The 25,445-nt window shown below is 47.8% G+C and overlaps 1 protein-coding gene across 1 annotated transcript in view; it reads left to right on the top strand.

Moving 5' to 3' along the window:
* The first annotated feature begins 11,942 nt into the window (after window positions 1-11,942).
* The window catches only part of Ppargc1b (PPARG coactivator 1 beta), a 129,453-nt gene continuing 115,950 nt past the window's right edge, over window positions 11,943-25,445 (top strand). Inside the window, exon 1 of the mRNA XM_045132841.1 lies at window positions 11,943-12,056. Coding sequence (XP_044988776.1) covers window positions 11,979-12,056 — 78 coding nt within the window. The 5' untranslated portion in view covers window positions 11,943-11,978. The remainder of the gene's footprint in view (window positions 12,057-25,445) is intronic.

The raw sequence follows: 25,445 nt of genomic DNA, 5'->3' as shown, positions 1-25,445 counted from the left end.
CCTCTGAACCTACCTTGCAAGCCCCAAACTGATGTTTTAAATGTATCCTATGTACTGCATGTAGCCTAAAGAAGCCAATTATATTGAAATGTTCCAAATTATTAGAAAAATACAACTGTAATGTGGAAATATACTTGCTTCTTTATCACCGTTGTTATTTATTTATTGTAATTTTTTTATTTATGTCACCATTCTTAAAAACCAGGATCATGCTGGGCCCGGTGGCACATGCCTTTAATGCCAGCACTTGGGAGGCAGAGGTAGGAGGATCGCCAGGAGTTCAAGGCCACCCTGAAACTACGTAGTAAATTCCAGGTCAGCCTGGGCTAAACTGAGACCCTACCTTGAAAAACCAAAATACAATAAAATAAAAAATAAAAATAAAATCTAGGGCTGGAGAGATGGCTTAGAGGTTAAGGTGCTTGCCTGAGAAGCCTAGGGACCCATGTTCCACTCTCCATATCCCACGTAAGTCAGATGCACAAAGGTGAGGCAAGCACAAGATCACATATGCCCACTAGATGGCCCAAGCATCTGGAGTTCGATTGCAATGGCTGAGGCCCTGGTGTGCCAATTCTGTCTCTCTCACTCTATCAGTCTGCCTGTTTGTCTCTCTAAAGTAAAATTTAAAAAAAATAACTTTAAAAATTCAATAATTTCAAAGTAGTTTTTCAAGGTAGTGTCTCACTCTAGCTCAGGCTGACCTGGAATTCACTATGTAGTCTCAGGGTGGCCTTGAACTCAGAGTGATCCTCCTACCTCTGCCTCCCGAGCTCTGGGTTTAAAGGTGTGCACCACCATGCCTGGATTTTCTTTCTTTTTTTTTTTTTTTAAAAAAATTATTTTTATTTGAAAGAGAGAGAGAGAGAGAGAGAGGAACAGGCAGAGAGAGTGAATGGGCATACCAGAGCTTCTAACCGCTGCAAATTCCAGATATGTGCACCACCTTATGCATCTGGCTTACATGGGTTCTGGGGAATTGAACCTGGGTCCTTTGGCTTTGCAGGCAAGCGCCTTACTCACTAAGCCATTTTTCCATCCCTCTTTTTCCTTCTTTCTTTCTTTCTTTCTTCCTTCTTCCTTCCCTTTTTTTTTTTTTTTGAGGTAAGGTTTCACTCTAGCCCAGGCTGACCTGGAACTCACTTTATGCTTCCAGGCTGGCCTTGAACTCACAGCAATCCTCTTACCTCTGATTCCCAAGTGCTGAGATTAAGGGTGTGTGCCGCTATGCCTGGCCTGAGTTTCTTTATATACATGAGTGTAAATCAAAGAAAGAGTTGTGAGAGCCATCCCAAAGCACTGGTGGTGGGCACCTTTGAGAAAGTGGTCACCGGTTGCTCTTTCTCTGCATCATGTCAGTTTTTATTTAAAGACACAACAAATATGTATCATTTATGTAATTAAAAAAATTACAATTTAAAGATGAAACAAAACAATTGTGTTAAGAGATGGAAAGTTCTCTCTCAACTTGTCTTTTTCTGAAGTGTCTGTGAAGGATTGTTGGGGTAGCAGAAGAAGGCATGCCTGTACCCATAATGCTCTGCTTCACAGAGGACTTACAATGTCTTGCTTGTGGTGTTGCTGTGTTCCTGATGCTATGACACATCTGTGAAGCAGTGCCCTTCCTCAGGATCCTGCAACCCTTCAGGCTGCTCTAGAGCCAAGGAGATTCCTCCTCATATAAAACACTTCCTGGGTGGCCTACTGACCTGGATTCTCCACTAAGCATCTTGACTCCAGCTGCCTTGGCTGTCAAATTGCATGGCCCAGATGACTTCTGTAAAGTGGAATTAGAGCATCTCACAGTAGGACAGAGGCCCTGGGGAGAGGCCCATGGACAGCAGGTTTAGGATGGCTGGTCCAAAGAATCTGAGTCTCCAAGTAGAGAATTATCTTAACTGGGCATCAGCCCCTCCAGCCTCCACTGAAGAACTGATTACACCTACCAAATTTCCTGGGTCACCCCTCAGCCCTGCACATTGTGGAGCCCAGAGCTCTGAGCTCCTAGAGAGTAAAGGTTGAATGTGGCACCAATTGTGGACCTGTAGCATAGTGCCTGGCACCCAGCAGGATACAAAAGTGCTTGCTGAATATAGTACTTATAAAATCTTGCTGTAGTTTTCCTATCTTTTTTTTTTTTTTTTTTTTTTTTTTTTTGAGGTAGGGTCTTGCTCTAGCCCATGCTGACCTGGAATTCACTATGTAGTCTCAAGGTGGACTTGAACTCACAGCAGTCCTCCTACCTCTGTCTCCCCAGTGCTGGGATTCAAGGCGTGTACCACCACGCCCAGCTTCCTATCTTTTTTTTCTTTTCTTTTAATCAGACTTTAACTTCTCCAAGGGAGTATTACTGATGCCTTATAATAATAAATGTAAGGTTCAAAGTCTTATATAAAGAGAATTTGACCCACACAAAACTCTAGGTCAGGCTGAACACAGATGATTCAAGGAGTGATATTTCCCAAGACCCCAAAGCCATAACTGACAGAACATTCAGGGATCTTCTTCATCTGCTACCTTCCTAGTAGAAATGCATTGTAAACCATGTTGCCCTTTCATGGCAACATGTCTGTCTCTTTAAATGTTGCTTTTCTTATATACATGTATCACTCAAATATACAGACCATATACACAATACATTGACTAATAACCTGATATAAAGCTGGTGTTTAATTTTTTCTGTAAAGAAAAAAGAAAGACTCACATCTTTGGGCTTTTTCTTCACCTATTAAATGGGCATGAGAAGGGCTTAGTGGTTAAGGCACTTGCCTGCAAAGCCTAAGGACTCAGGTACAATTCTCCAGTTCTCATATGAAGCCAGATGCACAAAGTAGTGTATGCATCTGGAGCTCATTTGCAGTGACTAGAGGTCCTGGAGTACCCATTCTCATTTTCTCTCTCTCTTCTCTCTTTCTCTCCCTCCCTCCCTCTTTGCTTACAAATAAATAAATTAAAAGTTAAAAAAATAGACATGAGAAAAGTCCTGTCTACAAATCTTTGCCCTGTAAGAAGATAAGGGGGCGGGGGGAAAAAGCATGTTTCTACTTCCTCCCAACTTCCCTACGCCATGCTTTGTGCAGTCACTTTATGAGGCTGGGACTGGATCGAGGATAGTCCTTGCCAAACTTATCACAGCAAGAGCTGACTCAAGGCCTGCTGAGTACACTCACCTGTGGATCAGAAACCCTTTAGTCACTTGTAGCATACGAAAGAGAAAGTGAACTGCTGCATGTTCTCTCAAATGTGCTGGCGGACTCAGAGATGACCTCGGCAGGAACAAGAGGCTATTGCCAAACACAAAGAAATGCCTTCCTTGAGGTGGGTCATGACTGAAGGGAAAAGTGTCCTAGGACATGCTCTAGAGCCCTGGCTCTTCCATGAAGGGCTCTGTGACTCAAGCCATGTCCTCTACCTATACAACCAAGCCAGTTGGTAACACATTTTTTAAAAAAAAATTTTTAAAAATATTTTTAAATTTTTTATTTATTTGAGAGAGAGAACAAGACAGAGGAAGAGAAAGAGACAAAGAACGGGCACACCAGGGCCTCCAGCTACTGCAAACAAACTCCAGATGCATGTGCTCCTTGTGCATCTGGCCTATGTGGGTTCTGGAGAATCAAACCAAGGTCCTTAGGCTTTGTAGGCAAGTGCCTTAATCACTAACCTATCTCTCCAAACCTTTAATTTTTTTTATATTTTATTTTTATTTATGAGAGAGAAAATGGGCACACCAGGGTCTCCAACCACTGCAAATGGACTCCAGACACATGCACCACCATGTGCATCTGGCTTACTTGGGTACTGGAGAATTGAACCTGGGTCCTTAGGTTTCCCAGGAACGTGCCTTAACCACTGAGCAATCTCTCCAGCCTGGTAACACATTTTCTATTTATTGCCCCTTTATAGTTCTGAAGTTCTTTCAATCAACAGAAGGTGAAAATGACTATCAGGACAAACCATACAAAGCAGGTGTCTCAATAGTTTAGTTCATCTTGGCTCTAGTTCCTGCCTCCTGTGCAGAAGCTGGGAAATACCAGCATGGGGCCTTCTGGGCTGGCTATAGACTCATGGTGTTGTGGTGGCTGACCGTGACTACGGAGACTTATGCCCTCTCTCCCTCACTCCACAGTGGTTTGCTTTGCTTAGCCATCATTTAGGATAGCTTGGGATCAGAGAAAGCAGATGTTGTATACATGGATTTAACCATGGTGCCTAGTGTTGGCACATAGCAGGTGCTCATTAAACATCTTCTGAATGATGGTTAGTCCCCTGTGAGAGAAGCTGGCTAAATCTGGACCCATCCCAGATGTACTAAACTGGTATCTGTGGTGACAGGGCTCAGGTAACTGTCATGCCCTGCAAAGTTTGGGAACCACAGCTGCAATGTCTGAATAAAGCATTCTATTATATCAGAGGAGAAAAATGCTGATGTTTTCACTTTTAAACATTTGCCGGTAGAGACTGAAATAGTCAACTCTAATCCTATAGGCTCAATTTACCGTAGCCATTTCTGCGGAGCCTGGAGAGCTCCGGGCTTTGCTCTGGGCATGTACCACATCCACTTTCACTTCTCCCAGGGGAGGAAAGGCCAATAAAAATGCAGAGAAGGTGGAAGTGGGTCCACAAGAAGTCCAACTCCAGCAAGATTACTGCTCTTCACTTGGAAGTCATAAAGTCATAAAATGCCCCTGTTCCTGCTTCCTTGGAGTGGTCAGCCACCAAGAGGGCCTTCTCACTGTCATGTAAGGATCTGTTGCTGAGATTTGATGTAGATCTGGGCTCAGGCTACAGCTGGACCTCTAGGTGCTTGGTCTGGAGTTGATCATTTTAACTCCCTTTGCAGTACTGAAGGATTGAACCTAGGGCCTTGCACGTACTAGGGAAATGCTTTACCACTGAGCTGAATCCCAGCTTTAACCCTCCCTATCCCACTTTTTTTTTTTTTTTTCCTGAGGTAGGTTCTCAACACTGTATCCCAGGCTGACCTGGAAGTCACTCTGTAGTCTCAGGGTGGCCTCGAACTCACAGCAATCCTCCTACCTCTGCCTCCCGAATGCTGGGATTAAAGGCGTGCGCCACCACGCCTGGCCCCACTTTTTTTTTTTTTTTTTTCAAGGTAGGGTTTCACTCTGGTCTAGGCTGGCCTTGAACTCATGAGGATCCTCCTACCTCTGCCTCCTAAGTGCTGGGAATAAAGGTGTGTGCCACCATGCCTGGCTTTAACTCTTTTAAAATTTAGTTTCCTTGGGGTAAAAGTTTGGGCAGCATAATTCACTCTGTTGAGGGCCGTTAAAAGGATGAGAGATGACACAGCTCAGGTGCGCAGAGAAGCTGGGATGTCAGGCCACGATTATCACCTGCTAGCACATCTAGGCCAGAGAGCTCTGCAGAGCTTCATTTAGCCTGGCTCTTTCATTCACCAGGTGGGGGACAGTCTGAGGACAGGCGAAGAGCATGAGATGTTCTACCACCTTAAGTTTCTTGAGGACATTTTTATTTTTTTGAGAAGGTCTCACTATGTAACTATGCAATTCTGCTTCAGCCTTCCAAATGCTGGGAATATAGGCATGTACCATAACACTGTGCATGTGAAAATTTCTTCCAAAGGAGAAGTACACACTTCCATAAGGACTCCAGAGGGTGATGTGGCTGGTATATTGAGAATATCTGTGATAAAGGAGCTCATGGGACAAGATACTTCTCAAAAGCAAGCTAGTTATCTCAGGTGAAGGCTGACCTTAAATGCCTTGCCAACCAGGGTTTGCTTTGAGGATACATAAACTAGTGTGAGAAAGTCTCTGAGGCAGGGCAATGGGTAATATTTTTTTTTTCCTTTTGTGGTAGGGTCTCACTCTAACTCAGGCTGACCTGGAATTCACTATGTAGTCTCAGGGTGGCCTCAACCTCATGGCTATCCTCCTACCTCTGTCTCCCAAGTGCTGGGATTAAAGGTGTGTGCCACCATGCCTGGCATTGGGTAGTATTTTTGTCTTTCTTTTTAAACATAACTTAAAGGGAGGGAGGGAGACAGAGAGAGAGAGAGAAAATGGACGCACCAGGGCCTCCAGCCACTGCAAATGAACTCCAGACACATATGCCACCTCGTGCATCTGGCTTACATGGGTCCTGAGGAATTGAATTGAGGTCCTTTGACTTTGCAGGCAAAATGCTTTAACTGCTAAGCCATCTCTCCAGCCCTGGATAATATTTTTTAAATATAATTCATTCATTTATTTATTTGAGAGAGAGAGGAAGAGGGGGAGAGAGAAAGAAAGAGAGAGAGCAAAGAATGGGTGTGCCAGGGCACCTAGTCACTACAAATGAGCTCCAGATGCATATGCCACCTTGTGCATCTGACTTTATGTGGATACTGGAATCAAACCTGAGTCCTTAGGCTTTCCAGACAAGTGCCTTAACTGCTAAGCCACCTCTCCAGCCTCACTGGGTGGTATTTTTAATATATGTGCACCTATGTGTAGGTACATGTACGCATGTGGAGGTCAGAGGATAATCTTGGGTGTCATCTTCAAAAATACTGTTCACAGCCTCCTCCGCATTGACTAGCTGTCATAGTGCCGGACAGTGCTATGCAGCCTGCTGCAAGAGAAAAGTCATCAACATCTGCAGCAGCAGTAGATCCTGCAAGTTACACATTGGTTTACCAGGCAAAATGTGCCAACTGATACAATGGTGGAATGACTGTTATAGGAGAAAATAACTGCTGTCTGATTGGCTTTGAGGTTTGTACCACAGGTGAGAATCCATGCCTGGTACTAAAAACCTTGTCAAAAGACTATGGGTGGGAGCTGGGCGTGGTGGTGCACGCCTTTAATCCCAGCACTCTGGAGGCAGAGGTAGGAGGATGGCCATGAGTTTGAGACCTTACCTTGAAAAAACAACAATAGAAAAGAATGCTAAAAGACTGTGGGTGGGAGGTTATAAACTCTGGGGAGGGAGACTACTACAAGTGGATATATTATGCCCATCAAATTGCTCATATTTTTTTTTAACTTTTTTTTTGTTTATTTATTTGAGAGAGACAGGGACAGAAAGAGGCAGATAGAAAGAGGGAGAGAGAATGGGCGCGCCTCCAGCCACTGCAAACGAACTCCAGACGCGTGCGCCCCCCTTGTGCATCTGGCTAATGTGGGTCCTGGGGAGCCGAGCCTCGAACCGGGGTCCTTAGGCTTCACAGGCAAGCGATTAACCGCTAAGCCATCTCTCCAGCCCCGTTTATGCTCATATATTAATGCTACTCTCACTTTTGGTTAGAGAAGCTTCTCTTTTCATATGATGATGACCATTGAGGAAACTCAAAACTTATCAAAGTGCTGAGAAGAAGTGACAGCGGAGTGTTTAGCATTAAGTGAGACATCTCTAGCACACCTTCCAAGACTCAGGGACCTTTGAAGAAGAGGTGGCAGAAAGAATGTAAGAGCCAAAGGATAGGGAAGAGTGCTTTGTAATGCTATCTTCCAGACACAAAGTGGCCCTTGTATTTATGACTTCACAGTAGCTGATTCTAAGACCTGCATAATATGAGGGCAAATAAATTGATGGCATCACATTCTCTCTGCCTCTCTCTCTTAAATAAACAAATAAATACATATTTTAAAAATTTATAAAAGGGGCTGGAGAGATTGTGTAGCAGTTAGGGCAATTGCCTGTGAAGTTTAAGGACCTAGGTTCAATTCCCCAGTACCCACATAAGGCAGATGCACAAGGTGGTGCATACATCTGGAGTTTTGTTTGCAGTGGCAGAGGCCCTGGAATGCCCATTTTCTCTCTCTCTTTCAAATAAATAAATAAAATATTAAAAAAAATGATGACATCTAAAAGCACCTTTAACCACTGAGCTATCTCCCCAGCCCCAACTGACAACATCAAAATAGGAGGACCAGTTGGAAAGAAGGGGTTTAGTGGAAGAGGGACAGGGGAGGATGGTGGGAGGGGATTATAATCAGGATACATTGTATCTATGTATGGAGGCTCTCAATAAAAAGTGAAGGGGGAGGGGGGCTGGAGAGATGGTTCAGCCAGTAAGGCACTTGACTGCAAAGCCTAAGCACCTGGGTTTGATTCCCCAGTACCCATGTAAAGCCAGATGCACAAAGTGGTGCATGCATTGTCATTTTCTCTGAGAGAGAGAAAGAGAGAGAGAGAGAGAAAGTAGGCATGTCAGGGCCTCTGGCCACTGCAAACGAACTCCCATGTGCCACCTTATGCATCTGGCTTACATGGGTACTGGGCAATCAAACGTGGGTTCTTAGGCTTTCCGGGCAAGTGCCTTATCTGTTAAGCCATCTTTCCAGCCCCTAAATTTTTTGGGGGAGTTTTGGTTTTTCGAGGCAGGGTCTCACTCTAGCTCTGGCTGACCTGGAATTCACTATGGAGTCTCAGGGTGGCCTCAAACTCACGGTGAATCTCCCACCACTGCCTCCCAAGTGCTGGGATTAAAGGCGTGCACCACCATGCCCAACTGCCCCTAAATTAAAAAAAAAAAAAATCTATCTATTTACTTCAAAGACAGAGAGAGATAGAGAAAGAATGGGTGCATCAGGGCCTCCAGCTGCTGCAAATGAACTCCAGACACAAGTGCCATCTTGTGGGTCCTAGGGATTTAGACCTGGGTTCTTTGGCTTTGCAGGCAAGTGCCTTAACCGCTAAGCCACTCTCTAGTTTCCCCTCCCCCAACCACCTTTTATTTTTAATTTTTTACTTTTGTAATAGAGTCTCTCTCTCTCTCCTATTTTTTTTTTTTTTTGAGGTATGTCTCACTGTAGCCCAGGCTGACCTGGAATCTATGATGTAGCATCAGGGTAGCCTCAAACTCATGGTGATCCTGCTATCTCTGCCTCCTGAGTACTGGGATTAAAGGCATGTGCCACCAACCCTGTAAGGGTCACTTATTGGCCTGGAGCTCACCAATTAGGCTACAGTGGTTTACCAGTGAGCCTCAGGAATCCTGTCTCCACCTCCCCCTAGCTGAGATTACAATGATGTACCACCATGTCTGTTTTTTTTTAGCATGGGTACTATAGCTCGGACTCAGGTCTTCATGCTTATAAGGCAAGCGCTTTCCTGACTGGATTATCTTCCTCGCCCAAACCTGGAGTTTGTAAAATCAAAGCTGGGCCGGGCTTGGTAGCATTCAGGAGGCAGAGGTAGGAGGATTGTCTGAGTTCAAGGCCACTCTGAGATTACATAGTGAATTTCAGGTCAGCCTGGGCTAGAGTGAGACCCTACCTTGAAAAGCCAAAAAAAAAAAAAAAAAAAAAAAAAAAATCAAAGCTGGGCTGGAGAGATAGCTTAGTGGTTAAGGTGTTTGCTTGTGAAGTCTAAGGACTCATGTTTGACTCTCCTGGTCCCATGTAAGCCAGGCACAAAACGTGACACAAACATGCAAGGTCACACATGTGCACAAGATGGTGCACACGTCTGGAGTTCAATTCCAGTGGCTGGAGGTCCTTGTATGCCAATCTCCCCCCTCCCCCGTCTCTTTTGCTCTCTCTGATAAAAAATAATAAAAATAAATTTTTTAAAAAATCAAAGCTCTTTAGCAGCCCTATGGAGGCTTCCCTAGCAAGGTTCTGGAAAGCACTGCCAGTCTGTAAGCAAGGCCACAGCCAGAGACAACTGTCTAGGGAGAGGTCCTCTGAGTGTGGCCCCTGTCCTATAAAGCGCACAACACTAAAGGCCCCGCTTTGGAACCATCTCATAGTTCTCTGGCTCAGGGTCTCCATAAAATGGGCCTTGGGAGAGAGAGCTCCCTTCTGCTAGGCAGAGCCAGGCAATTTATTTTAGTTGCATTGTTTCATTTGAAACAATGTGGAGCAGGGTCATTCCACACACAGCCCCACCTCTTTACAGATGAGGAAACTGAATCTGAGAGAGGTTAAACAAAATAGCTCTCCTTTTGTTGGGGGGGGGAACAGGTTCTCATGTCATCCAGGCTGGACTCAAACTCACTATGTAGTTGACGATGACACTAAACTCCTGACCCTCCTACCTCTACATCTCCAGAGCTGAGGTTACAGGCACACCACACTCATTCAATGCAGTGCCAGGGCCTGAACTCAGGGCATGCTAGGCAAACACTGTCAGCTGAACTACTCCCACACCTTTAAGTAACAACAGCACATAGCTAGTTGGCATCAGGATTCTGATCTGAAAGAATTGGAGTCCAGAGTAAGACAGAGGCCTGTAAGTGCTGGAGGGAAGGTAAGTCACAGTGGCCAGTGCCTGCAATAGTATTTTCTCCTCGACCAGTCTAATATTTCCCGCAGGTCAGGCTCTGTGCCGGGCACTTCACTTATTTTCTCTCCTATCATCATAACATCTCTATGCAGTAAGTTATTTTACTATCCCCGTTTGTATAGATGAAGAAACAGAGGCCTAAAACAAACTGATTTGGGGAATTCAAAACCAGGCAGTGTGCTTAAGCTTCTGAATTATCCAGTATTGGTACAAGTGGTTGCAGGACCTGGACCAGAACCTAGGACTCCTGACTCCCAGTCTAATGCTCTGGAGCTCGATAGAGGCTCTCTGTTGGCAGCAATGTTCCTTAAAAGCATGCTGGCCTTAAGCCCAAAGAGTGAAATCACACCCTGAGGTTCTGGGAACCCTCAGACTGGGAAGAAGGAAGCTTTCGCTGGGCTGCTCAAGTCTGAGCAGGTGTGCTGGGGACTGTTTCCTCCTTGGGCTGGAAGGAGCAGAGCTGGCCCAGCAAGGTGGGCCAGAGTATGGGGTGGGAGGAGGTTGGGAGGCAGGTGTGCCCATAAAATAGGCCCGAATCTTCTCGCCTTTCAGCCTTTATCCAAGCCCGCCCTCTACTCCTCACTGGTAAAACAGAGTTCAAGGTTGAAGTCAGAAGGTCTGAGTTTTGGCTCTGCTTCAGGACTCTCTTCTTGTGCACCTTCGACTGTCAGTGTTCTCATCTGTACAGCGTTCAGTGGTGGCAGTGCTCTGTTCAAATTCCTCCAGCTTTTTCAGCTAGCACATTATTTATTAGTCACTTACCATGTACTGGAGAAATAGCCAGTGCGAAAGCCATGTAGGCCTTGCTTTCATGGGTCTTAGACTAGTAAGGAGGGACTGACTTATAGATCACATACCTTCGCTGAAATCAGTGTACAATCGCTGCTGAGACACCCTCAGGGGAAAGGACTACATATGTTGTGGGGTGAAAGAGGAGTGAATGGGTTGGTGGGTAGAAAGGTGGTGGGGGTAAGATGTCTTGAAGATGCTCTTGTGAAAAAGTTCGTCTTAGCAACAGAGAGAAGGTTCGTGGGTTTGGGGAAGCTGGCAGGAACCTAGCCAACACAAGACATTGTGGTTTGGGGTAAATGAAGTGGGTGGTGCTGGGGAGAGAAATGGTCAGGTTTAACAGGATATGGGTCAAAGCATCCTTCGAAGAAAACTTAAGTATGCCTCCTCCTCTGAGGAGCCGCCCCTGGTTTCCCCGCCTTTGACCTGTGTATTTCTCCCTGTTGCTCTGGCCTTGCAGTCTGGGTAAAGAACTGAGGCCAACGACGCTTTCTCTTCTTGCCGTTGAAACGCACTGCGGCTTCAAAGGCAGTTCTAAGCCTCCCGGAGCCTCAGTTTCCCCAGCGGTGTGGAAGCAGGTTGTCTCGTAGGGTCCGCCCAGCGCTAATGCAACGTGATCCGCTCGGGCAGCGAGGGGGAAGTGCCTCCCGCATTGCTGCGCAGGCACCGGCCGCCGGGCTGCGGTGCCTTCTCCCAGCCCGAGGCTGCGGGACCGGGTCGCGGTGGCAGACGCGGAGCGGGAAAGCGGGCGGCGACCCCCGGCCCGCGCGGCCCCGCCCCCGCAGCCGGCGGCCCTGCGGCAGCCCGGCGAGCTCCGCCCTCCGCCGCCCGGCTGCCTCCTCCCCCCCCCCGCCCGGCTCGCCCCCTCCCTGCTCCTTCCTCCCGGCCGGCTCGGCACTGACTCGGCCGCACGCTGCAGCCGCGGCTGGAAGATGGCGGGGAACGACTGCGGCGCTCTGCTAGACGAGGAGCTCTCCTCCTTCTTCCTCAACTATCTCGCTGACACGCAGGTACGGCCGCTCAGGGCCGCAGGCCGGGGGCCCTGGGGCCGCGCCGCGGGGCTGCAGCCGCCGCTGCGAAGGCTGGCCGATGCGGTGGGCTCCGTGGGGCGGCTGGGGGTTCCGGGCTGCAGATGCCCCTTCCACGCGCCCTGCGGTGCGCTCCGCGGCGGGGGAGGAAGCCGGTGCTCCCCGGCGCGTGCCGGAGCACTGGAGCGTACGGCCGCTGGAGAGGGGCTAGCCTGGACCACCTGGGGTCCGTCTCCCCCTCGGGCAGAGTTCGGGGTGTTCCCACGCTTCTTCGGGCAGGTGGGACCGAGCCAAGGCGGGGGGACCCCGAGGCTGTCGCTGGTGCTGTCGGCGCGCCCTCAGCGCCTGGCACTTGCTGCCGTACTTTCACGTGGACTTGTGGCCAGGGTACAAGGAGCCTCCCCTCACCCCGAGTCTTCTGGTTCTCCCGCCCCTGACACCCCAAGTGCTGCCGTGGGTCCCCTGCAGCTCCCCAGCGGCTCCCTCCCGGCGGACTTTGCTGTCAGTTGCCTGCTACGGGCATAGGGGTCCGAGGGGCACGTGGGCATGCGGTCGGAGACTGCGCCTTCCTGGTTTCGCTATCTGGGGGAGACCCCAGGGGGAAAGTCCGGCAGGCCCGGGCGGTGGGCTACGGGGGGGTGTTCCTGACTCCCCCGGCTCGGCGCGCGGCCTCGGGGCGCGCTCCACGGTGAGGGGGAAGGGAAGGCGAGGCGGCGTCCCGGGCTCCGCGGAGCCTTGGGGGCCCCGCCGGCGACACGCGCGTGACAGCAGAGGGTGCCGTGGTGTGCGGCGGGGAGGGCGAGGAAGCCGGTGGCGCGGGGACCCACGAGTGGGTGCTGCTGGGACCACCCGTGCCGGGAGCCCGTCTGCAGAAGGCGTGCGCGCCCCCCACTCCGTACCCCATTTCCCCACCCCATGCCTGTTGCAAGCATAAAGTTTGGCTCCAGAGTTAGGGCTTTTTCTCCGGGCTCTGGGCTGCGGGTCCCCGGGGTGGCTGCGGATGCGGCGGAGCCTGAGCAGTGAGCCTGCACGCGGCGGCACGCCTGGGCGCCGAGCGGGGCCACGGGGCGGAACCCCGCGCGACTCGCGTGGGCTGGCTCGGTGCCTGGAGTGGGAGCGCCGGTGCCGGCCCGCTTTGCATAACAGTGGGAGAGCGCGAGGGCGAGGGGCAGGCGGAGGGGGCTGGGCGGTGGGAGGGGAGAAGGAAACTTTGCTTCTGCTTATAGTCTGCCAGTCCTCGGGCGGTCGCAGCTGTCATGGGACCGGGTGGGCGGGGAGAGGCTGGAGAGCTGACTCTGGCGCGGAGACGCCGCCGCCGCGACCTTTCGGCGGTGGAAGACTCGGGCGGCGACTTCGGGCTGGCGGCTGGGACGGCGCGGGGAAAGCGGCCGCGCGGGGCAGCCGCGGGAGCCCTCTGCAGGCGTCGCCGCGCGCGGGGCCGCGGGGTGGGCTAGCGGCAGAGGCCGGGCACGGTGCGTGGCGGGTGCCCGCGGCTCTGGGCAGGGGAGTGTTGAGTGAGCGGGCCGCGCGCGCGCGTGTGCGTGCGTGTGTGCGCGCGTGTGTGCGCGTGTGAGTGCGCACGCCGGGCTCGTACCTTTACCTCTGACGAAACTGCGGTGGTGCTCCCGCGGCCGCCGCCGGCCTCTGTCGCACGCACCGCGCTCGGGTCTGCGCGGGAGGCGGCCCGGCCTCCGCAGCCCCGGGCGATGGCCGGGGAAGGAGGGCGGGTAGGGAGACGGGTCCCCTGGGGTGATGGCGCCCTTCGATTTTGGGATTTCCTGAAGTCTTTCCCAGTCTCTGCACCGAGACTCCGGTGAGGGAGGCCCGAGCAGCTCGTCTGGCACAGGGACCCATAGCTAGCTAGAGTGGTCTCCCTGCACATGACCTGGGTTTTAACTCCGGCTTTGCGGGGTCACCGATAAGTTGTTGGCCTTCATTGTTGCCCCTCAGTCTACTCAGCAGGGCTGTTTCGCCCAAGGAAAACTAGAAAATCGGGTAATCAGGTGTCAGCAGAAGCAATGCAGTGAAAGCTAATCCTGGACTCTTTTTTTATATTTGCCACGTGACAGGCCGAAGCTTTCTGGGTGATCCTTGCGGCCCAACTTGGGACTTGTAATTGATAGCGAGCCTCGCCTCCGCCCCTAGAAGGCTCGGGCTCTGGGGGAGTGGGCGGGCCAGCCGGCGGCCGCCTCATTTTACAGCTGGGGAAAGAGGCTGTGAGTGAGCGGCTTGTTCAGGACCAGTCAGCCAGGGGGTGACAGAGCCACCCAGGGCTCCTGACTCCAGGTCCTGTGTGTTACCTCGAAATAGCACTGGACTTGGAGTCAGAAGGCCTGAGTGGAGTCACTTTCCCCGCTCGCTGGCTGGGTGATCTTGGAGCAAGCCATTTTAACTCTCACGCCTGGTTCCTCCATCTGTCCAATGGGGCCTGCGGGGCTGCACGAGAAGCCAAAGGCTGCTGGTAGGGGTGAGCAAGTGTTTGCATGTGAGGTGTCTGCTTGTTCTCTGCTCCCCTCCTTCACAGCCCTTCCCTGACCCTCCTCTGCCCCCGCTCTCCCCTTGGAAAGTTTCAAGAAAGTGGATTGTCCTTGTCTAAACTACTTTCGTTGTCTTTGTAAGCTTAGATTAGACAGAGAATTTCTGTTTGGGAGACTTACCTTTTACCCACTGGGGGCAATGTACAGAAATTTAACAGAACTGGGGTGGTGAGAGTTTCTTGGAAAGTTTGAAGAATAGATCCCAAGAGACTTTGGGTTGCTTTCCCCTTTGCTTAGGCCTGCCCCTTACACAGAGTGCTCTTGCCCCGCAACCCTGCCTGCCTCCTTACCGCCTTAGGCTTCCCTGCCAGCTTGCCCCCCTTTCTTTTCAGGTTATCTTGGTTTTATTTTATTTATTTATTTTCGGTTTTTCAAGGTAGGGTCTCGCTGACCTGGAATTTATGTAGTCTCAGGGTAGCCTCCAACTCACTGCGACCCTCCTACCTCTGCCTCCGAAATGCTGGGATTAAAGGTGTGCATCACCATGCTGGCCCCTCTCCTGTTTTTTTTTTTTTTTTAAATATTTTATTTTTACTTATTTGAGAGAGAGAGAGAATGGGCACGCCAGGGCTTCCAGCCACTTCAAATGAACTCCAAGCATTTATGTGTGAGTTCTGTGTCTAGTAAGAGTCTAAAAACTAGAGTTGTGCCTTTTCTCTGTTTGTGCCCACATGGCACTGTCAGACAGCTGGGCTCCTTTGTCCAGCTCTTGGCTAGGCACATGGATTACAGACGGGTACAACTGGATCTTGCCAAGCAGAAGCTCCTGGGCTGGCAGGTGAGACAGCTGGGCAGTGAGTGTGGGGAGAAAGGAATGTAGAGGGCTGCAGCTGCCAGCCAAAGTGAGGGCTCCAAAGGCTGCAAGGAAACCCAGGAAATATGGGTTGTTTGAAATCCCTGGGGTGTTGAGGTAGCAATGCCCAGAATGTCAGAGATGATAAGAATGACTCTTACATGTCATCTATTCCAAATCCTTATTTAAAAATAGCTCTAGAATTGTTAGGAAATACTACCAGGCATTAAGAAAAAAAAAATAGAAGTATGGCATTTACCCAAAGATGGCCACTTTTTATATATATTTCAAGAATTTTGCCTCCTATTCACATGATCACTTTAATTTTTTTCCCAAGGTAGGGTTTCACTGTAGCTCAGGCTGACCTAAAATTTTCAGGGTGGCCGAACTTTCAGCGATCCTCGTACCTCTGCCTCCCAAATGCTGGGATTAAAGGTGCACGCCACCATGCCCAGCTTAAAAAAATTAATTAATTTACAAGGAGAGAATGAGAATGGGCATACCAGGGCCCCTTGTTGTTGCAAATAAACTGCAGATACATGTGCCACTTTGTGCATCTGGCTTTACCTGGGCTCTAGGGACTCAAACCTGAGTTGTTAGGCTTTGCAGACAAGTGTACTTAACTGCTGAACCATCTCTCAAGCTCATGGTCACTTCTTTTAAAAACAAATGGAGTTATTATATGTATGTTACTTTATAACTTGGAATTACACTATTTTTTTAAAAAAATATTTTATTATTTATTTGAGAGAAAAAGAAGGAATGAATGGGTACACCAAGGCCTCTAGCCATTGCAAACAAATTCTAGATATATGTATCACCTTGTGCATCTGGCTTACATGGGTACTGGGAATCAAACCTGGATTCTTTGGCTTTGTAGGCAAGTGCCTTAACCTCTAAGCCATCTCTGTAGCCCTCACACTGTTTTGTAAGTTGCTTTTTTCTCCTCCAATGTGAACATTGTTTGATATTAATAAGTATTCTTAATATCTTAATGGTTGTATAGTATTTCACATGTATTTAATCAATCCTTTATTGTTAGTCATTTGTTTGTGTTTTTTTTTTAGTATTGCAAAAAATGCTGAAACTTTGCATATGTGTTCTTTCATTTAAATTCCTGGAAGGGAAATTGCTTCATGAAAGGAATTACATAGGCATTTGGTAAACACATATCTGGATTGCCTTTTAGTGAAATTGTATTAATTTAAACACTCATTGGCATGGTGTGGAAATGCCTAATTCCCCAGCCCTAACTCATGATATTTTACATTTTTACCAGTTTGGTCTTCAGTAAATTCTGTCACCCTTATTGTTTTAATATGTATTTCTTTGATTACTTGTGATTTGATCTCTTCTCCCAGACAACACCATTTGCAGTTCTTTCTTAGGATTTTTTTTTGACTACTTTCATATAGACAGTATGTCATGATCATAATCCTCTCCCATCTCCTTCCCTTTTCCTCCCTTCCTGTGGCCACCCCCACTGAATCACTTCTTTCCAAGTATTCCATTTACAGTTCTATTCTATACAATGTCATGTTTGTGAACCTGGCCCATTTTGCAACTGGAATATTGACACCTCATTGCAAAGCACCTAGAAGGGACCCTAGCCACATGGAGTATTGGGAGATGACTTGAAATTCTAGTGCCCCTAGCCCTTGCAGCCAGAGCAGCTGTTTGCTAAGTCGAGAATTCTGGCCACGTGTAGAAGGAAAATGTGTAGCCCCTGTAGGGTGCTACACACACCTTTCACCTGCATGAGACCGGGGCCCCAGGAACTGCTTCACCTCAGATCCATTGGGAATGTGTTCCCCTGAGGCCTCAGCTCCTTTTATTTTCTGGGCTCCCTGGCTGGTACTCAAGCTGAGCATGCCTATGAAACCCAGGAAAGGCAACGTTCCAGCAGTTGGGCCCTGGGGGCTCATATTTCCCCTTCACTTTGGGGCCTCTTCTCCCTAGCTTGTGCTGGCCAGCCTTGAGCTCCATTGTGCTTTGATGTGAATCACTCTTTTCCTTCCCTCTCTGAAATAATAGAAGGAGCATTGGCTTGAGTCAGAAGCAGCCTTGCAAATGGGGCCTCGGGCTTGGAAGTGAGGTCATGACAAGAGCATTGCGGAGTTAACAGCTGTCTTCCCCCTTCATCGTCGTCATCGTCAGCAGTGGCATTTATAGCTCATCCTCCAGTTCACATGGGCTGCTGAGACTTCTGTTTGCAGTATTGATTTCTTCTCAGAGGTTCTGTAGAGGTGCTGTTTTACAGTTTTACAGATTCCACAGTTTGTGAGTGGATGCTCACTGACACGCCACTCTGCTTATTTTGGAGTATGTGAAGATGTGGGACTAGTGGGTGATGGGCCCAGCCACCTGACTCTACACTCCCTGGAGACCGGGACTGCTCCCTCTTTTTGCTCATCATTTGTTTTTCCAGAAACTTGAACAAATGATGACAAAGTGTGTAGGGAGAAAGAAGACAGAACTGCTTTTGTTTCTCTAAGTCTATAGGTCTTACTTTGTGAAATGATAACAGAAACTAGCTCTCAGTAATGAAAGAATATGTAGCTGGGCATGGTGGTACACACCTTTAATTCTAGCACTTGGGAGGCAGAGGTATAAGGAGCACTATGAGTTCAAGGCTGCCCGAAGACTTCATAGTGAATTCCAGGTCAGTCTGGGCTTGAGTGAAACCCTACCTTGAAAAACCAAAACAGAAAAAAAAAAAAAAAAAGAATATATTATGTGCAGCCAGGTTCGCATTGCTGGTACAAATCACCCAACCAAGAGCAGCTTATGGGAAAAAGAGGTTTATTTTGGCGTACAGGCTGACAGAGGAAGCTCCATGATGGCAGGGAAAACGACAACATGAGCAGAGGGTGGACATCACCCCCTGGCCAACATAAGGTGGACCATAAGAAAAGGAGAGTGTGCCAGACACTATAACACCTATAAGCCTGTCCAACAATACGCTTCCTTCAGGATACATGAATTCCCAAATCTCCATCAGTTGGAAACCTAGCATTCAGAACACCTAAGTTTGTGGGGGACACCTGAATCAAACCACCATGCTATATAAAATGAGCATTGAGCTGCTGCCTATAAAACGTGGAATTCTGTCTTCAAAGCATTTTCTAGAAGAACAGGATTAAATTTAGACCCTGTTCCTGTACATTCAGTCTTTTTTTGGTTGGCTATTTTGTAGTGCTGAGGGCCAAACCCAGAGCCTCACACATCCTAGGAAATGCTCTAACAATTGCACTGTATCCCTAGCCCCTCTTTCTACTTTTTATCTTTATTATTATTATTATTATTGTTATTATTTTGGTTTTTCAAGGTAAGATCTTGCTGTAACCCAGGCTGACCTGGAGTTCACTACGTAGTCTCAGGGTGGCCTTGAATTCATGGTGATCCTCCTACCTCTGCCTCCCGAGTGCTGGGATTAAAAGCATGAGCCACCATGCCTGGCTTCTATTTTTTTAAAAAAGTTTTATTTTTATTTATTTATTTGACAGAGGAGAGAGAGAGAATGGGCACATCAGGTCCTTTAGCAAATGAATTCCAGATGCATGCACCCTTTGTGCATCTGGCTAATGTGGATCCTGGGGAATCGAGCCTGGGTCCTTTGGCTTTGCTGGCAAATGCCTTAACCTCTAAGCCATCCCTCCAGCCTAGTTTATTTATTTTATTTCTATTTATTTATTTGACAGAGGAAGAGGTGCGCATGCGCACATCCGAGAGAAAGAGAGAGAGAGAGAGAGAGAGAGGGAGGGAGGGAGGGAGGGAGGGAGGGACTAGTTTTTATTTTGAGACCGGTCTCACTGAGTTGCCTAAGTTAGTCTTGAACTTACTGTAGCCCAGCCTGGTCTTGAACTTGTGATCCTCTTGTCTCAGCCTCTTGAGTAGCTGGAATTATAGGCCTTTGCTACTAGGCCTGGCTTGCAATCAATTTTTAATGTTAAAAAAAGAAAGAAAAACATACTTTTTGACTGTGTAAAGTGAATACAACCCAAATAAAGCCATTTGGAAGAGATTTTGCAGTTTCTGTCTTGTCCTTGACCAATTTCTATCTGTCTTCCTTTAAGGTATGGTGCAGTATCATTTGGATTGGATAGATAGACCTTTCAGTTCTCCCCTCTGCTGGCCTAGGTCCTTGTCTCATTCATTAATACAATCTTGTAGATAACACCAAAATAGTCTGCCACATTAGACACAAACTTCCATGTATTTTTTTTAATTTAAAAATTTTATTTATTATTTTAGTTTTTTGAGGTAGGGTCTCACTCTAGCTCAGGCTGACCTGGAGTTCACTATATAGTCTCAGGGTGGCCTTGAACTCACAGCAATCCTCCTATCTCTGCCTCCCAAGTGCTGGAATTCACTATGTAGTCTCAGGTGAACTCATGGTGATCCTCCTACCTCTGCCTCCCAAGTGCTGGGATTAAAGGTGTGTGCCACCATGCCCAGTTAGTCCTTTTATTTATTTATTTTTTTTGGTTTTTTGAGGTAAGGTCTCACTCTGGTCCAGGCTGACCTGGAATTAACTCTGTAGTCTCAGGGTGGCCTTGAACTCATGGCGATCCTCCTACCTCTGCCTCCCAAGTGCTGGGATTAAAGGCGTGCGCCACCACGCCCGGCCAATTAGTCCTTTTAAATTAAACACAATTAAGCACAAACATTAAACTTGATGTTCAAGGGCCTCATGTACTTGAACTTGGAGAGTAAGGCACCAGGATTTATCCTGAGTTGTCTACTTTCCCCAGGTTTTCAAGCAGTGTGACCTTGAGGAAATGTCTTATATCCTTGGCCTGAGATGATTCATGGATTTCCCCCCCACCCACCCATTTCAGAATAATTTCCCCCTGGGGGCCTGGGCTATGCTGTCTTTTGCTATCTCTTGGTCTCTTTTCATTATTTCCACAGCTCATCCTTCAAGAGCTAGCTTGTGGGTGTGGATGGGGCCCTGTTCTCCAAACTTCTGCCCTAATGCACTTTACAGTGGGCAAGGCCTGCTGAGCATTCTGGAATCATTTCCATTGGGCTTGAGGCCTGTCCTACAGTTTGCCTGCTGGAAAACCTCCCCCAGCCTTTGGAGGTCATGTCACACACCTATCATCCATTTTTGTGAAGAGTGGATGCAAGTCAAATGATGGGCAGCACCCTCAGCCTGCTTATCTAGGGTACCAGTGCTGGATACATCTCTGTGTGGGTCACATTTCTAAAGTCCATGGCATCAAGGAGTTTTGTCTGTTTTCCATCACCATTTTTCTTCTCCAGAGAGCATGCACGTAAGTGCCAGGGCACAGCAGAGGTTTAGCACTCCTCACCCAGTGAGTGAATACACTTTCCTGGGATCCCCTTCAGGGTGCCTACTGTTTTTTTCTTTGTATCTGCAGCCTGAGAGTTTCCCCAGAAGAGCCACTGCCGTCCTTGTCTTAATGTCTTTGTAGCCAACCTGAACTTTCAGCTCTAGCCTAAAAAACCTTGTCCTCCCTGGAAAGCCATTTAAGCTGGCTGTCTTGTCTTTCCCACTCATACGGCGTGTGCTCTTTACTGCCTTGTGGCATCTGGGCACGTTTTCATCCTTGCAGCTGCACTGAGGCTCTGTAATGGAGAGAAAGAACAGTGTTTCTCCCAGCTCACCAGTATCGTTACCACAGTGAAGACTAGTACCTAGAAATATTCAGTCATAGTGGACCTCCAACCCCCCCAGCACATAGCTGCTGCGACTCACTCCTGTTCCATCCACTGGTCTGCACATTATTTCACGAGTGTATTGCTCAACAGATGTTTGTGGCTATCATGGACTTCTCCCAGATACTCTGGGAGGTTAGTTCTGTGTTTCTACCCCCTATCCCCCACCCCCCAAGGTCTCACTCTAGCCCGGGCTGAACTGGAACTTACTCTGTAGTCCCAGGCTGTCCTTGAACTCACAGCAGTCCTTCTACCTCTGCCTCCCAAGTACTAGGATTAAAGGCCTGTGCCGACCCTTTTTGATTTTTCAAGGTAGGGGCTCACTCAGGCTGACCTGAAATTGACTGTGTAGTCTCAGGGTGGCCTTGAACTCACGGGGACCCTCCTACTTCTGCCTCCTGAGTTCTGGGATTAAAGGCGTGTGCCACCACACCTTTGTTTGTTTTTTGGAAGTAGGGTTTTCAATCTAGTCCAGGCTGACCTGGAATTTACTATTTAGTCTCAGGGTGGCCTCACACTCATGGTGATCCTCCTACCCCTATCTTCCAAGAGGTGTGGGCCATTTTTTTTTTCCTGAGGCAAGCAATAAAGACTAGCCCCCGCCCCTCTTAATATACAAGAAAGCTGGAGTAGGAGAGAGAATTTGTCTACCATGGCCTCCAGCCACTGTAATTGAATATGTGCACATGTGTGACTTGCACATGTGTCACCTTTTATGTCTGGCTTATGTGGGATCAGGGTTTAGGGTCCTTAGGCTTCACAGCAAATGCCTTAACTGCTAAGCCATCTTTGGTTTTGGTTTTTTTGTTTTTGTTTTTCGAGGTAGGGTTTCAGTCTAGCTCAGGCCGACCTGGAATTCATTATGCTGTCTCAGGGTGGCCTTGAACTCATGAGCTACCACACCCAGCCCCGCCATTTAAAAACATTTATTTATTTGTAAGGAGAGCAGGAAGGAGATAGAGATAGAGAAAAGGAATTGGGGGGCCTCTTGCTACTGCAGACAAACTCCAGGTGTATATGACACTTTGTGCATCTGGCTTTATGGGGGTATAGGGAAGCAGGCCTGGGCCATTAGGCTTTGCAAGCAAGCTCCTTTAACTGCTGAAACATCTCTCCAGCCCCCTGTGTTCCTTATTTTGTGAATGATGAACTGAGGTACAGAGAGATTGGCTCAGTTGTTCAGGGACTTACAGCCAGTGAATGGCTGGCCTGAGGTGTTTTTTTTTAATATTTCTTCTTCTTTATTTATTTATTAGAGACAGAGAGAGAACTGAGAGAGTGAGAAAGGGTGAGTCAGGGCCCCCAGCCACTGCAGACGAACTCTAGACGCATGCGCCACCATGTGCATCTGGCTTATGTGGGACCTGGAGAATTGAATCTGGGTCCTTAGGCTTTGCAGGCAAGTTACTTACCTTAACCACCAAGCCATCTCTTCAGCCCTGGCCTGAGTATTAAACCTTGTCCCCTAGCAGCTTCTTCCTTGGCTGTGCTTGGGGACCATCCTTGGAAAGCATCACGTTTAACCTGCCTTTCCCAGCAGCAGTTCTGAGGAGACCCAGGCTCTACCCCTACCCTTCAGCCACTTCTTATCTAGCACTAGGACTGGGGTTTTAGATCTTGGCTCTGTGGAAGGTCAGGGCAGGTAGTCTTCTCTGAAACATTGTTGCCTGGGGTAGCTGTGATCTGGGTGGCTAGGACCATGGTCTAGAATTTTCATTTTTTTCACATTCCTAAATCCCCAAGGCCCACCTGTACCCCTTGAAGTTGACCCACATGGGTCCTCTCATGAAATGTTCAGGACCTGCAGTGTAGGAGACTGGAGGGGGTGTTGGGAGTGTGTGGGTATTTAGTGGGCAGCAAAGTGGTTCTAAGCTCAGAGAGGCGGAATGTGGCTTAGGTCACACTGCTAGGCCAGACATAGGTCTTCAGGCTTATGGTGGCCCCTGGACTCCTGCTCCTGCCTCCTTTTCCTAGGACAGAGAGAGTTGCTACTCTAGTATAGATACACTTAAATGGTAGGTGGAGTCATTGATTAATTAGCTCTCCCTACAGGCCTGCCCTCGTGCTGCATGTTTCAGTTAAGACGTTAAACCTTTGCCTTCACTGTTCAGGCGGCTGAAGTGGCTTTGTGTTTGAGTACTGGTCTCTGTTTGTGGTGAGCCCCATGACCTTGGCCCAGGGTTCCTTTGTGACTTAGGATTTTCATCTATAAACTGGAACTGGCAGTAGCACCTGCTTTAAAAGGTCTTGCCAGGCGTGGTGGTGCACGCCTTTAATCCCAGTACTAGAGATGCTAAGGTAGGAGGATCACTGTGAGTTCAAGGCCAGCCTGAGACTACATAGTGAATTCCAGGTCAGCCTGGGCTAGAGCAAGACTCTACCTAAAAATAAAAAACAAGCCAACCAAACCAATAAATAAAGGTCTTAGTCCAGACTGGCTGAGGCAGTTCCTGCAAAGCGTGCAGAGATGTGCACGCGTATGTGTATGAAGAAGCAACACACAGAGTAACAGACTCTGTAACGGTGTTTGGCCCTGAGCTCCAGGTCCTCTAGGCTTCTCTGCCAGATTTTTTTGAAAAAAATGCATCATTTTATTTGTACACTTAAAAAAAGTTGTTCATAGAAACTTGTTTGTAAAATGAAGAGCTGTTAGGGGAAAGGGAGGAAAACCCTCTGTTTCTGGTCATAAAGAATGTCTGAGGTCTGGAGAGATGGCTTAGTGGTTAAGGCATTTACCTGCAAAGCCAAAGGACCCAGGTTCTATTCCCCATGTCAACCAGATGCACAAGATGGTGCATGTATCTAGAGATCGTTTGCAGTGGTTGGATGCAGTGGTGCACCCATTCCCTCTCCCTGTCTCTCAAATAAATAAATAAAAATTAAAACATTAAGAAAAAGAAACAGCCGGGCGTGGTGGCGCATGCCTTTAATCCCAGCACTCGGGAGGCAGAGGTAGGAGGATCGCCATGAGTTCAAGGCCACCCTGAGACTACAGAGTTAATTCCAGGTCAGCCTGGACCAGAGTGAGACCCTACCTCGAAAAACCAAAAAAAAAAAAAAAAAAGAAAAAGAAAAAGAAAGACCCTATCTCTAAAAACTAATGACAAAACAAAAATAAAATTAAAGCTGGGCATGTTGGCGCATGTCTTTAATCCCAGCACTCGGGAGGCAGAGGTAGGAGGATTGCCGTGAGTTCGAGGCCACCCTGAGACTACATAGTGCATTCCAGGTCAGCCTGGGCCAGAGTGAGACCCTACCTCGAAAAACAAAAAAACAAACAAACAAACAAAAAAAAAAAAAAAATTAAAAAGGATGTCTGAGAAATAAAAATACAGTGAAATGTTTTTAAAAATTATAGCTGCATATCCATGACCTCATAGAGCCTGACACTACGTACACAAGACCATCATAGGAGGAAAAGACCATGACATCAAAATAAAAGAGAGACTGATTGAGATGGGGAGGGGACATGATGGAGAATGGAATTTCAAAGGGGAAAGTGGGATATTTTTACAATTATGGAAAATGTTAATAAAAACTGAGAAAATAAATACATAAAAATTATAGAACATTTTTCAAGAAATTTTATAAATGCAAAACAAATTCACAAATTACTCTGAATGCTAAATAAATATCTAGTTAATAAACTCAGACTTATTTATTTTTGTTGTTTTGGTTTTTTGAGGTAGGGTCTCACTCTGGTCCAGACTGACCTGGAATTAACTCTGTAGTCTCAGGGTGGCCTCGAACTCATGGCGATCCTCCTATCTCTGCCTCCCGAGTGCTGGGATTAAAGGTGTGCGCCACCACGCCCGGCTTTAAACTCAGACTTAATACCTCCATCCAGCACTTCAAGGCTATGACATTGGATTCATTCATATGTAGTGGTGAAGCAATGTGCTTATTAAACTTTTTATTTTTATTTTGGTTTTTCGAGGCAGGGTCTCACTCTGGCCCAGGCTGACCTGGATTCACTGTGTAGTCTCAGGCTGGCCTCGAACTCGTGTCAGACAGAGTAATTTTGTTTCCTTCCCTTGTACTAAAAGTAAAGAGAAAAGTCCTTTGGAATCTTAGCGACTGCTGCTGGACTGACTTTTAGAACAAGTCCAGCTGGATGCCACCTGAAGACAGATGAAATATCAGGTAGTGACTGAGAACTCTGGGGCTTTGGAGTTTAACTAGGCAAGTTTTCCTTCGGGGCTGCACCACTTCTTAGCTGTATGACCTCTGGCATGTGTTTCAATCTCTCTGGCCACCATTCCTTTATATGAAGAATTGGGGGTAATAATTGTATGATCATCTTGGGAAAACGTAAGCTAACTGCAGAGGTTGCAGAAGGCTTACTACACTGCCTGA

This window comes from Jaculus jaculus, chromosome 13 (assembly GCF_020740685.1).
Source record: "Jaculus jaculus isolate mJacJac1 chromosome 13, mJacJac1.mat.Y.cur, whole genome shotgun sequence".
In the NCBI taxonomy this organism is placed as follows: Eukaryota; Metazoa; Chordata; class Mammalia; order Rodentia; family Dipodidae; genus Jaculus; species Jaculus jaculus.
The sequence above is the reverse complement of the archived record's forward strand: the minus strand, read 5'-3'. Positions and strand labels throughout refer to the sequence as shown.